At 43.0% G+C, this 13,076-nt stretch overlaps 1 protein-coding gene and 1 long non-coding RNA gene across 2 annotated transcripts; both read right to left on the bottom strand.

Annotated features, from left to right (window-relative positions):
- Window positions 1–3,593: 3,593 nt before the first annotated feature.
- Window positions 3,594–4,392, bottom strand: LOC120102160 (uncharacterized). The gene is made up of 2 exons (XR_015687225.1): window positions 4,331–4,392; window positions 3,594–3,687 (listed from the first exon to the last, which is right to left on the bottom strand). It is a non-coding gene; the product is annotated as an uncharacterized LOC120102160 (long non-coding RNA).
- Window positions 4,393–10,803: 6,411 nt separating this feature from the next.
- On the bottom strand, window positions 10,804–11,736 carry Or2a7 (olfactory receptor family 2 subfamily A member 7). Its single transcript, NM_001000844.1, is given in 1 exon segment — window positions 10,804–11,736. A coding segment is annotated over 1 exon segment (933 nt).
- Window positions 11,737–13,076: the final 1,340 nt, after the last annotated feature.

Below are 13,076 nucleotides of genomic sequence, written 5' to 3'. Positions count from 1 at the left end.
ACCAGATATGAGTGCCACTGTTGGTCCCTTTCGGGCACTCTATCATGTTGGTCACTTGGTGGCTAATAGGCATCACAATTGATTGTTTCCCTCCCTTGGCAGCTTCTATGGAACCTGTCAGAATTATGAAAGCTAGTCCTCATGGAGGAATTTTAGTGTCACATCTAGCCCAAATTCTCTGAATCCTATGGCCCACATGCTTGGTATTTTCAGTCTTGCCTTCAGTTCCTAAGTGACTTAGGGAGGCATCATTAATCTATATTTTTGGAATATTTCTTGGAATCCCATGAACAGCAACTCAAAAGGAGGTTTCTCATACCAGGATCCTTGTGTTTGAGGATCTAGCTTGGAGACTTTTGGTTTCAGGATACATCCTGTCTCCTTTGCGGACTTGGTTCGTTCCGATTATTCAGGAATGAGGTTTGGTCCCTGACTCCTGAATGAGAATGTGTCATAGGCTGCTCTGGGTTCATGTTCTGGCTGGGTTGCTTTCCTATCAGGCTTTGTCCTGCAGTTCTCACAGTTAGGTTTTATCCAGGCTCCTTTGATTTCAGGATTTATCCAGGCTACTTATTTGTTAGGTTACAGTCCATGCTAAAAAACTCACATATGTAGTGGCAGGACCCTCATGTGCACACCCCTAAGGCTCACTGGTGGAGTCTATCACCATTTTTCAATCCCCAAAGTAATCCATCAATAGTCAGAAAATAATATAAAAACTATTCCAACAATGAATGTGATAAGAGCTTTGGGTGAGAAGACCCAAGTATTTTTAGGAATCATTCGCCCTTTCCATCCCTGAAAAGTCTGTTCTGTTTCTAACTCTGTGATATTAACTGCTAATGCTCTTTCCTCTGATGCTGGCCCAAATACACTGCATTCAGAATCCGCAGGTCCCTGTCGAGGAATGGGAGCAGCCAGGGAACTGCAGCTTGGACCTCCCTAGAATGTTACCTGAAAGTCTATGGAAAAGCCAGTGAAATATGTGATCATTGACCTTTCTTTTCGTGTCATCTGATGGACGCATATCTCTAAAGGGAAAGGACATATGGGAAATGGAGTTAATCAGACCTGGATGGGAAAGAAAAGCCTGGTGATCATGGATACCCAAGTTAGAGATATTTACCAGCACATGAAAAAGCCACAGGATGATGTCCACAGAAACCCCACACAAATACGCAGGGGCACTGTGAACAACATACATTGACAAATAACATGGGAATGGGATGCAGAGATGCATGCAGCTGGATAGTGAACATGCCAGAAAATCTGCCTTCTAAACTTCCTAAGATCAGGGACTAGGCCAGAGCTGCAAAGTATTGATCTCTAACTCATCCATTTCAAGGAACATAGCACATTTGCTGTTCACTAGGTGAGGGCTCCTGCTTACTTGGCTCCTTTCTTTAGTCTCCTTAGGAGACTCCAACTAAAGGCAAAGACACAAACCATGGACAGAGGTGCACTCAGCTTCAGGATGAGGCGTGAGCCTAAGATGTGTGCCCTGCACACGGAGACAGCAGGTGAGAAAGAGATGAGCTAGTGCTAGACACCCACACTTGCTGTTGTAACCATCACGACCTGTTTTAAGAAGTTCAATTGAGGTTTGAAAACCATCATTCAGAAATACAAGAGCCAAAATATACAATTCAGGAACAGACATGGTAGCAGATGAACATTGTATTTATTGAAAACTATATACACAGTGCTGGAGTATGAAATGTCTGTTAAAGAATGATGTAAGACTACAAGACCTTGGTGTGGTCCTGGCTTCCTTGTAGTGAAAGTTGTCAACGATCTTAAAAAGGGAGAGAGTAGCTCACACACAATTGAATTTAAGTTGGACCTTGGGTATTCTGTAGTCAGGGAGCTGCCAGGATCCCTCTGATGTCACTCTATGGTCTTTGCCATTATTGTACCAGAACCTCTGGTGGTTGTGCCCAATAATCCTAGAGTAGTGGGTATGGCCTAGGCATAAATAGTCATGGTATCAGTTGAAATTAAGACCTTGAATCAGACCACTTCATGGTATACTGACCACAGTGTTGTTTCATTTTAGGCTTGACCTGGCCACATTTATTTGTTTGGGACAAGGTTTCTTTGAGTAACAGTAAATACAAGACAATTTAGATATTACATTTGGGCTCAAACTGTATTGAAATGGTTGAGATTGGCAATAATCTTTTGCCTCAAGCCTTGGTATTTGAAGAACTAGCCTACATCTATAGCCAATTCTTGATTAGGACTCAGGCTTCTTGAAGGTCAGAAATAGGCCTAGGTCCACATCTCTTATACTCTGGGCCTGAGTCTCTTAAGGACTAAGGATAGTCCAAGACTCCATCTCTTAATTTTGGCCCAGGCGTGTTCAGGGTCAGGGATTGGCCCATGCCCACAAGACGTCTTCCTTTGGGCCCATGCTTCTTCAAGGGTTGGGGAAAGGCCAAGACCCTGATCAAATTTGGTCCCAGGCCTCTTCAAGGGTTAGGGATAAGCCCAGGCCCACATCAATTCTTCCTTTGGGACCAGGCCTCTTCAGGTCAGGAATTGGGCCAAGCCCATATTTCTTCTTCTTTGGGCCTAGGTCTCTTCAAGGGTTAGGGATAGGTCCAGTCCCATATCACCTTTTTGGGTACTGGCCTCTTCTGGGTCAGGGATTTGCCCAGGCCCATATTTCTTCTTTGGGCCCAGGCCTCTTAAAGGGTTAGGGATAGGCCCAGGCCCACATCACTTCTTCCTTTCGGCCCAGGTCTCCTCTAGGACTAGGGATAGGCCCAGGCCCAAATCACTTCTTCATTTGGGCCTAGGCCTCTTTAGGGTCAGAGATTGGTCCAGGCCCATATTTCTTTTTCTTTGGGCCCAGGCCTCTTCAAGGGTTAGGGATAGGCCCAGGCCCACATCATTTATTCCTTTGGGCCCAGGCCTCTTCTAGGTCAGGGATTGGCCCAGGCCCATATGTCTTCTTTTTGGGTCCAGGCCTCTTCAACCGGTAAGGATAGGCCCAGGTCCATGACACTTTTTTTTTGGACCCAGGCCTCGTGAGGGTCAGGGATTGGCCCAGGCCCATATTTCTTATTTTTGAGCCCAGGCCTCTTCAATCAGTAAGGATAGGCCCAGGCCCACATCACTTCTTCCTTTAGGCCCAGGCCTCTTCAACAACTATGGACAGGCCCAGGCCCAAATCACTTCTTCCTTTGGGCCCAGGCCTCTTCAGGGTCAGGGATTAGCCCAGACCCATATTTCTTCCTTTTGGGCCCAGGCCTCTTCAAGGGGTAAGGATGGGCCCAGGCCCACATCATGTTTTTTTGGACCCAGGCCTCTTTAGGGTCAGGGATTGGCCCAGGCCCATATTTCTTCTTCTCTGGGTCTGGGCCTCTTCAAGGGTTAGGGAAAGTCCCAGGCCCACATCACTATTTCCTTTGGGCTCGGGCCTCTTCATAGTCAGGGACCTGCCCAAACCTGCATCTCTACTTGTTTTGGACATGGACTCCTTCAAGGTCTGTGTTTGGCCAGGACACATACTTTTTTTTTTTTTTTTTCTGGGCCTATTACTTTTCAGGCCCACCTATGTAGGTCCACAGATTTTCAGGGTCAAGGTATCTGATTCTTTTTGGGATCGAAGTACAGCATACATTTGAGTCCATATTTTTCCAAAACTACTTTGTTGTTAGCCATCATCTATGGCCAATATTCCTGGGGAAAAAAAAACAGGTATCAATAGAAGAAAATATTTAGTGTCCTTCCCTGGCATCTTGAATGTACTCAGAACATCATTGACCCTCCTCTGGATAATATGCTCAGACATTGACACACTGAGCTCACAATCTACATGAAACAAAGTATACATCATATAAATACAAAGGTAAAGAAGCTGGCTGGCAAAGCCCTTCCCTGTTGCGAAGCTGTCTGTGCCTGTGTTAGACAGGATCCATGAACTCATGTGGAAAGATTGTTGCTTCTAAGTTAGGAGAATCAAGGCCCCATTATGCATTTCCTTCCTTCTGGAGTGAGAGCCCATGATGAAACCTCACAAGAAGTTAGGAGGGAGTATAGAGGTTAGTCCTCCAAATGTCTTGACAAGGCATTGGAGACTATGCAGATCTTCACACAGCCTCTTTTTCCTGTATGGGATGGGTCTTCTGTGTGTGTGCCATCCAAGACCATGCTCTGTGAGGATAGCCCCCCTAGTCCTTGCTATTACCACTCTTCTCAAGATCGTATCTGTCTCAGACACTGAACTGTGCCTTGGTCACCCCTTTCACAAAATTCTCCCTGTAAAGTACATGTACTGATGTGAGATTGGGTCTTTCCCCAAAGATTTTCTGCACTGACTTACCTGAAAGGGACCCCTGGCACCTTCTTCTATAATAGACTCTGCTGCCCTCAGAACTAGGACACACCCATAACCTGGACAGTGACCCTTATGTGAGGTCACAAAGGCCAAGCCTCACTTTGTTTAGAAAAGCTCATAGGCTGTCCAGGCACAGAAATGTCTTTTGAACTGGTATCATATTGATTGAAACTTTGTCCTACAACCAGTCCATTCACCACCATTAAACACAGCTTTTAGTAGGATCTCCCAGAAAGCATTTCATGAAGTTTCCCTCCCTGACCTCATGATAGTCAATGACTTCTGAGAAGGTCACTAAAGAAAGAGCTGACATGATTCTCAACACACACACACACACACACACATACACATTCATTCACAAACACAACAACACCCCTTATTAATATGAATATGAAAATTAGATGGAGAATGTAATATCAAGGTCTATACCCATGAAGGGAAGGACCCATGAGTTGAATATAAAGATTATTTCGAGGAACGGTCATGTCTAGAGAAGCCAATGAAAAGGTTCTGGTAAAGCTCTTCCTATGTACCTGTGTAGCGTATGCTCCCTGAGAGGATGACATGGGGGTGAGGTGGTGTGATGTAAGTAGTTGATCATTTATAGGCTTGAGCTTTGAGTCTTAAGAGCAGGTGCTAACTTGACAGTTTCTTCCAGAGTCCTCTCTTCCTGGCATGGGTATAGTGCCTTCTACCTCAGTATATATATAGCATACCAGTCGGCAGGCACCCTTGTATCACTGCTGTTTTGGCTACTTAACAGATCTCCTGTGGTGTTAGATATGAAACACCTCAGGAACTTCACTGAGCCCTTATAACTGGCATTCAGGTCCTTGTTCCTGATCTTTTCTGCATGCCTATATACCTGAAGTCACATGCATTCCCGTATACACACTCCCAGAGCATGCACACTAGCATACAATTTAAATATGATTATGTATGGTGTACAGGGTTAGTTAGAGTGCTGGAATATTTTCTGTTGTGTCCCTGCTTTCAGTCAAGCTAAGGAAAACCCCTGGGCATAAAAGATTATTGCTGTAAAGAAGCTAAGTCACTTCAGAGCACCAGACAATAGGACTCTGGAGCATCTCCTACCTGCCCTGGACAGTATAGGCTGCCATAGCTGATAGTTGTCCCTGACTTAGGCCACAATAGCCAAGCTTCATCCTGCACCAGTCTGGAGGCTGGAGTCAGTTCATGTGATACAGGCTGGGTGTGATCATTCCCTGGGCTTATTCTCTAGTGAGTTGAGGCTGTCATCTACATGAGTACTTGTTTGGCAAGTTCCTTAGGGTGCATGTACACACACACACACACACACCATTTCTGCTTTAGATCAGGTCCTGTTAAAGTTCACTTCAAGGATCACATTGTGCCTCTTATCTCCCAGTATAGCACACTACAGTTTAATCATGACCTAATCACAGGAATCTGTATAAATTTTTCCCAACACAGCCCAACACACCTGCAGTTCCTTCTGAATCCCAGCCCACCACTGGGTTCCCTCATGCCAACACTGCCTTTACCATGGCAATGAGCTATTATATGAGGTAACAGAGGCCTGACCACACTTCTCTCCAGGTTCTTCCTATGGGCCTAGGTGAGAAACGATTATGCTTTCCCTCTTAAATAAAGCCTGAACATAAATTACCCTGTCTCATTTAACAGTGTATATATTTATATAGGGAATTATGTAACATCATCCAGTGTTATCCTCATGTACTTTCCCACATATGTAGACCTGCAGACATGAGCACACACATGAGCATACATACAACACACATAGAAAGAGAAAACATGTAAGTACAGAATGGGAGGAGAATGTGCTGCCATGGTGTTTCCTGTGATAGTGACACTGATGTTTGTCCCATATTGAGGCAGCTCTCTGAGTACAAATGAGAAGATTGCTATTGTCAGGGACTGCACCCATGGTTGCTTCTCCCTTAGGGTAGTCAGGCCAATTCTAGTACCAGGCTGGAGTGGAGGGAAGGAAGCTTAGCAGGTAGGATCTTGGTTAGTGGAGTGTACAGAAAGAACACACAGTTGAGGGTTCAGAGAACTGGTTCAATTTATAGGGTCTAACAAAGGCAACCTTTGGGGATGAGTGTATATCATTGGCAGAGGCCAGGGTGCTGTAGATGCCTAATTTCCATGAGTGCTAGACATGCACTTATAAAGGGAAAGGATGTTTAACCAGGCTGCCAGCTTCTCTGGTGATGTAAAGACGGGAGGCACAGGACTATGTGTGTAGGGGCATGCAAGCTCAGGGCAGAGTGGGGAGAAGTCATCCTACTCCTGCAGGCCTCAGAATGAGATTTTGGGTTATGGTGCAAGAGTGGGATCCAGGCATGCTCCTCTTGGTCCCATGGCTCCCTGGGCCCACAGGATAGGAGAGAGTGGGAGGAGATAACAATCAGAATGCGTTGGTTACACATTGTCAAAAGCAATCTTAACAAAAACACATTTAAATTTCTAAGTTTAATGAACCATCATCCCCTTCCCTACAGTATTAGGCATGGGCAAAGCAGAATTCTTAAAACAGCTTCACATTGTTTGTCAGTTGTCCAGTTCAAAAGAAGCCTTCTCATTTGTAAGTAACAAGGAAGAATCAAAATTAATTAGATTTCTTGCTTGCATAGTTGTAAACATAGACTTTGACAAGTTATCCTAAGGAGTGAGAGTTGATGTAGCAAATGGTTTTTTTAGGGGCAGAGATTATCCTGGATGAGCAAGCAGTAGAAAACCACTCTCAAATTACAGTCCATTCATAATTCCTCGGAGGCTGGAAATTATTATCTGTTGAGTGCATTCTATGTTCCAAGTTCTGTAAGAATATAAGAGAAGAGAGAGAAAAGAGAAAAGTAACTTTAGATACAAACATTAGATATAAAATTATTCTGAAAAGAAAACTTATGTATAGTTGGGCATCTCACCCTTCTCTTTGTTGTGATACTTTAGACACACAATGTCTTTTCCATTTTTCTTCCATATCTACCCCCAAGGACTCTTCCTCAGTACTACAGAAGATTATTCACTGAGTACATTCTAGGTGTCTGAGTATGTCTATAAAGCTATGCTCAATGGAAGATTAGTATAAAAGGTTAATACACTTAGTAATCATTTGGCTTTATATTCCATTGCAGCAAATGTATAAACACAGTATATGTTTTGACAATGTTGACAAGGATTAGATAGACATTTAAAAATAACTGACATGTAGCAATCCCATGATGCAGAGCATCATTCCATAAAGTATTATTCTACTATAATTTTTGTTAAGTAAGAAAATTATTCTACATAGTTCATTTACACCCATGGAGTGACCATTGAGTAAAAGCTAGATGCCACAATTTGTCTGGGAGAAATTAAAGGTACAGTAAGTTCAGGGTATGACCCAAGGATCTCAGAAGGAGAATCAGAGGGAAGCTGGCACAAGTCCTGTCTCCTCAGGGCTTCTATATGGCCACAGAACCCTCACTGCTGTGCATTTCTGAAATACGGCAGAATCCTCAGGAAAGGAGGTTTTATTCTCTGTGGACTCAGCTAGTTGGCAATGCTTGAGGGATCACAGGGTCATGAGACTCATGCATGCCCACCTTTGCTGGGAAGCAGAGACAAACTGTTGTGTTTGTCTATCTCTATTCTCACTCCCAGTAGAATGCATATTAGGAAACATACACAGCCATCCAGCATACTCCTGAGATGCCAGCTCTCATTACAGTTCTCAGATACTTGGCATTATTTGCCCACAAGTTTCCCAGAATTGCACTGTTCCCAATCTCCAGATGGTTCTGGTAATCCTGTCAGAAGACAGGACCAGTCTCTGAGTTCCTAGAATTCACTGTGAAGTTTAGCTTCTCCTTGGTGGAACCTGGGTTCCTTGGGGTATAGCTGAAGTGGGAAAATAAGACCTAAGTTAAATATCAAGATGGGAAGGTACTGTGGGAGCTTGTAAGGAAGTACAGGTAGGACTGGGGAGTCCGAGAAGGTGTAAATGTATCCCATGGGGCCTTTAAGGACATGACTTTGGGGACTTTCTTCTAGGGCAGAAACCTCCCATAGAGATAATTTTCTGTGAAGTGAAGAGACTTTGAGTTCAGGCTCTCAAAGGAGGAAGGAAAAGACCCTCTCCTTTTTGCTCTGAGAAAGTACGGTTTATCTATGGAAGCTCGTACTTAAGATACCACATAAGATATTCTCTAACCATTCATACTCTACTATGTTTACTGGATATAGAGATGTCCCAGTGTTATTATGTCATCTAATCATAGACTGTACAAGTTAGCTTCTTATAGCATGACATCATGGAGAAATTTGTCCTAATTGTCCAGTTTTTAGTGTATTACAGTCTGTGGTCCAATTCTGCTCACTCCTGTGACTGCAAGCATACGCAATGAGAAATAATAGTTCTGGTTAAAGGAAAACCTTGGTATCTTGGTGCTTTAAAGGCCATTCATAAATAATGCAACTCCTTTTGTTATATTTCATGTCATCTTCAAGCTGTAGACATCAAACAATTCATGTTTAAGAGGAAGCATTTAACCAAATAGCACATTTGTGGAAGCATTTCTTTTAGGACGTAGTTCCATTGCAACACTGTTTGGTCACTGTAAAGTTACCTTAAGATTTAAGGGTAAAGCATTTGACAATGCTAAGAAACTATATACGGATGTATATATTGTGAAATTTAAGCCAGGAAAAGGATCATTTAAAAAGTAAACCTCGAATGCCAGCAGCATACCACTGAACTGAGAACGGAACCCCCATTGAAGGAATCAGAGAAAGAACTATAAGAGCTTGAAGGGGCTCTGGACCTCATAGGAACAACAATGCCAACCAACCAGAGCTTCCAGGGACTAAGCCACTACCCAAAGACTATACATGGACTGACCCTGGGCTCCAACCTCATAGGTAGCAAAGAATAGCCTAGTAAGGGCACCAGTGGAAGGGGAAACCCTTGGTCCTGCCAAGACTGAACCCCCAGTGAACATGATTGTTGGGGGGAGGATAGGGAGGGGAACACCCATAGAGAAGGGGAGGGGGAGAGGCTAGGGGGATGTTGGCCCAGAAACTGGGAAGGGGAATAACAATCAAAATGTAAATAAGAAATATTCAAGTTAATAAAGATAAAAACAAAAAAACGAAGTAAGCCTCTTACAACATAACAAGTGGTGCTGCGTGTTATAGCCATAACGGGCAGGTCCTACCTAAACTTCCTTTAGCTTTAATTCCTCCCAGGTAAGTTGTAGCATTTAGCCTTCAGTCAACTGTCACTTCACTAACACCAAAACTGTCGGGTTTGAGATTTTTCAGGTAAATCAATTTTATTTTAAACCTCTGATACATTTTTCTGTCTCTTTCTTTTTTACACAACACACACACACACACACACACACACACACACACTCACACACACACACACACACACACTTTCCTTTTGAAAAGCTTCAAACTAGAGTTTCCTACATGCTAAGAAGTCACCATTTCATTGAACACACACACACAGTTTGTTTTGTCACACACACACACACACACACACACACAAATATTTGGGAGATTATAAAACTGAATTGGCTCATTCTACCAGGTTTATTAAGGCATGCTGGACCAAGAAACAAGAGATGCTTGGAATCATTTTCACCAAAGGTTCATATTAAACAATAGAAACAGTCAGTGACCCCACTTTCCATATGTACTGATGGGAGTCACTGGGCTCAGACTTACATCCTCTGTAGAGGCTTCCTTGTAGAGTGGGAAGGATGAAGAGAAGAAGGGAGGGAAGAAGGGAGGGAGGGAAAGAGAGAGAGAGAGAGAGAGAGAGAGAGAGAGAGAGAGAGAGACCCAAGAGAGAGACACACAAAGAGACACAGAGAGTCACAGAGAGAAGAGATTTATTTGTCCTAGAATGGATTTTCAGAAAAAGCCACAAGCAGTCATTCAAACTCCCCTGTTTCTGAAATCTTAAGAGTCTGAAAAACATGGCACAACAATCAATTTTGGCTAAAGCCAGGGCCTGAAAAAGTACAATAGAATTCTTCCTTTCAACCACAAAGAATTTTTAGCTTTCACTAAACTAATAGAGATGCAAGCCTTAAAAAGAAACATAATATGAAGTCATTCACCATCTTCCATGGCAAAAGGCATTTTAAAGTCTTCTGGAAGGCCTATTGTTGGAACAGTATTTTGGGGTGATAGAACATGGCATCATGACTTATAGAGTCTTTGAAAGGAACTCTTCTGAAATTGTGGCCTTGAAAATTTTTTGAACTAATACACCACCATTTATTATTGTTAGTGTTTGAAATTATAGATTTCTAGAATTCCTTCCACAACTACTGAGTCAGTTATCTAATAGATATAGTCAATGCTAAGTAAGGGTAATGCATATATGTGTTAGATGGTTAGAACCCTCTTGATAGCTTTCTCTGTCACAGTTAAAACATGATGGCATAAACTTGTCACAAAGCTCTCTGTGTCCCCAGCACTCTTTTCAAAGTATTCTTCACATCAGAATTCCTGAGACTATAGATTAAAGGGTTGAGCATGGGGTTAAAAAGGCTGTGAAACAGCAAGAGATATTTCTTCTGTTCCTTAGGGCTCCCATGTCTGGGTCCAACGTACATGACAATGGCGGTACCATAAAACAATCCGACCACACAGAGGTGGGAGGAGCAGGTGGAAAAGGCTTTCCTTTGCCCCTCCCCTGACTGGATCCTCAGTATAGCACCAAGGATACATGCATAAGAGACCACAATTGAGGAGAATGGTCCCAGAAGGACAGACACTGCCCCAGCCAGGACCATAGTTTCATTGAGGTGTGTGTCTGCACAGGCAAGTTTGAGGATAGCTGTAATTTCACAGAAAAAATGGTTCACTTTCTGAGACACACAGAAAGGTAAAGGTAAAAGTAACACCAGATGAATCAAGGCCAGGAGAAAACCAATAATCCAGGAAGTCACTGCCATGGTGCTGCACACTCTCCAGCTCATGATGACAGAGTATCGGAGTGGGTGGCAGATTGCAACATACCGGTCATAGGACATTACCACCAGGAGAAGGCATTCTGTGATAGCAAATGTCAAAAAGAGAAAAGTCTGTGTCATACAACCAGCATAGGAAATTGGCTTCACTGGATCTAAGAGGTTTACCAGCATCTGGGGCACTGTGTTGCAGGCATAGGCAATGTCAACAATGGCCAGGTGGGACAGAAAGAAGTACATGGGGGTGTGGAGTCTGGAGTCCAGGCAGATAAGCCCCACGATGGTCCCATTCCCCAGCAGGGTGAAGGTGTGAAACAGTGAGAAGAGGACAAAAAGGAGCATCCGCATCCTTGGGCTGAGTGGAAACCCCAGGAGGATGAACTCTGTGATTGATGTCATATTGTTTCCCATATCCCTACAACAGAGGAAACTGAATTAATGACTGGCTTAAGAGTAGACATAAGCACATCCAGAGCATGTCCAATACAGAGGTCAATACTAGCAGCAAATCATTGAACTGAGAACAGAATTCCCGTTTACGGGAATTAGAGGACGGATTGAAAGAGTTGAAGGGGCTTGCAACCTGATAAAAACAACAAGACCAACCAACCAGAGCTCCCAAGGACTACACCACTACCCAAAGACTTTACATGGATTGACCCTGGGCTCCAACTGCATATGTAGCAGAGAATAGCCTTGTTGGGGCACCAGTGGAAGGGGAAGCCCTTGATCCTGCCAAGGTTGGACCCCCAGTGCAGGGGAATATGGGGGATGTATAGGGGGAATACCCCTATGGGGGAGGGGAAGGGGAAGGGGAATGGGAAGGGGAAAGGGAAGGGGAAGGGGAAGGAGAGGGGATGGAGGCTTGTGGACAGGAAACCGAAAAGGGGAATAACATTTGAAATGTAAGTAAAGAAATATATCTAATAAAAATTTTGAGAAAAGAGTAGACATAAGTATGAATTCATATTAACTTACTTTATATCCTTTGTAGGTTAGCAAAGTGAAGATAATGATTAGAAATTTTGGTTTAAAGCTTTATTTTGATACATGCACATATATTTTTAAAATTATTATTGTGTATGTGTACATGGTGTTTTTGTGTGGGTGCATTACACACAGATGAAGAACTGTTTGGAGTTGGTGCTCTCCTCATAGCCTTCTGTGACACTAACTCAGGACCCTGAGCCATCTTGCTACTTGACAACTGTAACATTTTTATGGGTCTAAAATTTGGTACTAAATATACTCATTTTAACGTTAGTCAAAGTTTCGTTTGATTCTACAACTTACAGCATAGTTTTTAAATAAATCTACATGTCTTGGCTTACGTTATTTTATTATTTATTACCTAATTATTTCTATTTAGAAAAAATGATGAGCCTGAATTTCAAAACTGTATTGCATTCAGTATTGAGTGGAAAGGGTTCAGTCGGGTGGTGCATTCCAAGGTTAAATATGCAGAATAGGATCATTCTCTATCATTCATTCCTACAGTTTCCCACTCTACAATAAAAATCTTACCAAGTACTTTTCTATTTAAGTGTAAAGGCTTACATTCAGCGAAAACCCTTTTTGTCATTTAGTTCTCACAATTAACATTCTGACGAGTATTTTTGTGACTGACAGCATGCACTGTGCTGTTTTTCAGGCAAGACAACAGGATTAGTAACCCTGTCTTTTGGCTCTCAATGTTGACAGATACTCTAAGCACAGTTTTAGGTGCCATCTCTGTGGGGCTTGCAGTGTCT

This window comes from Rattus norvegicus, chromosome 4, assembly GCF_021556685.1.
Source record: "Rattus norvegicus strain SHRSP/BbbUtx chromosome 4, alternate assembly SHRSP_T2T, whole genome shotgun sequence".
NCBI lineage: Eukaryota > Metazoa > Chordata > Mammalia > Rodentia > Muridae > Rattus > Rattus norvegicus.
The sequence above is the reverse complement of the archived record's forward strand: the minus strand, read 5'-3'. Positions and strand labels throughout refer to the sequence as shown.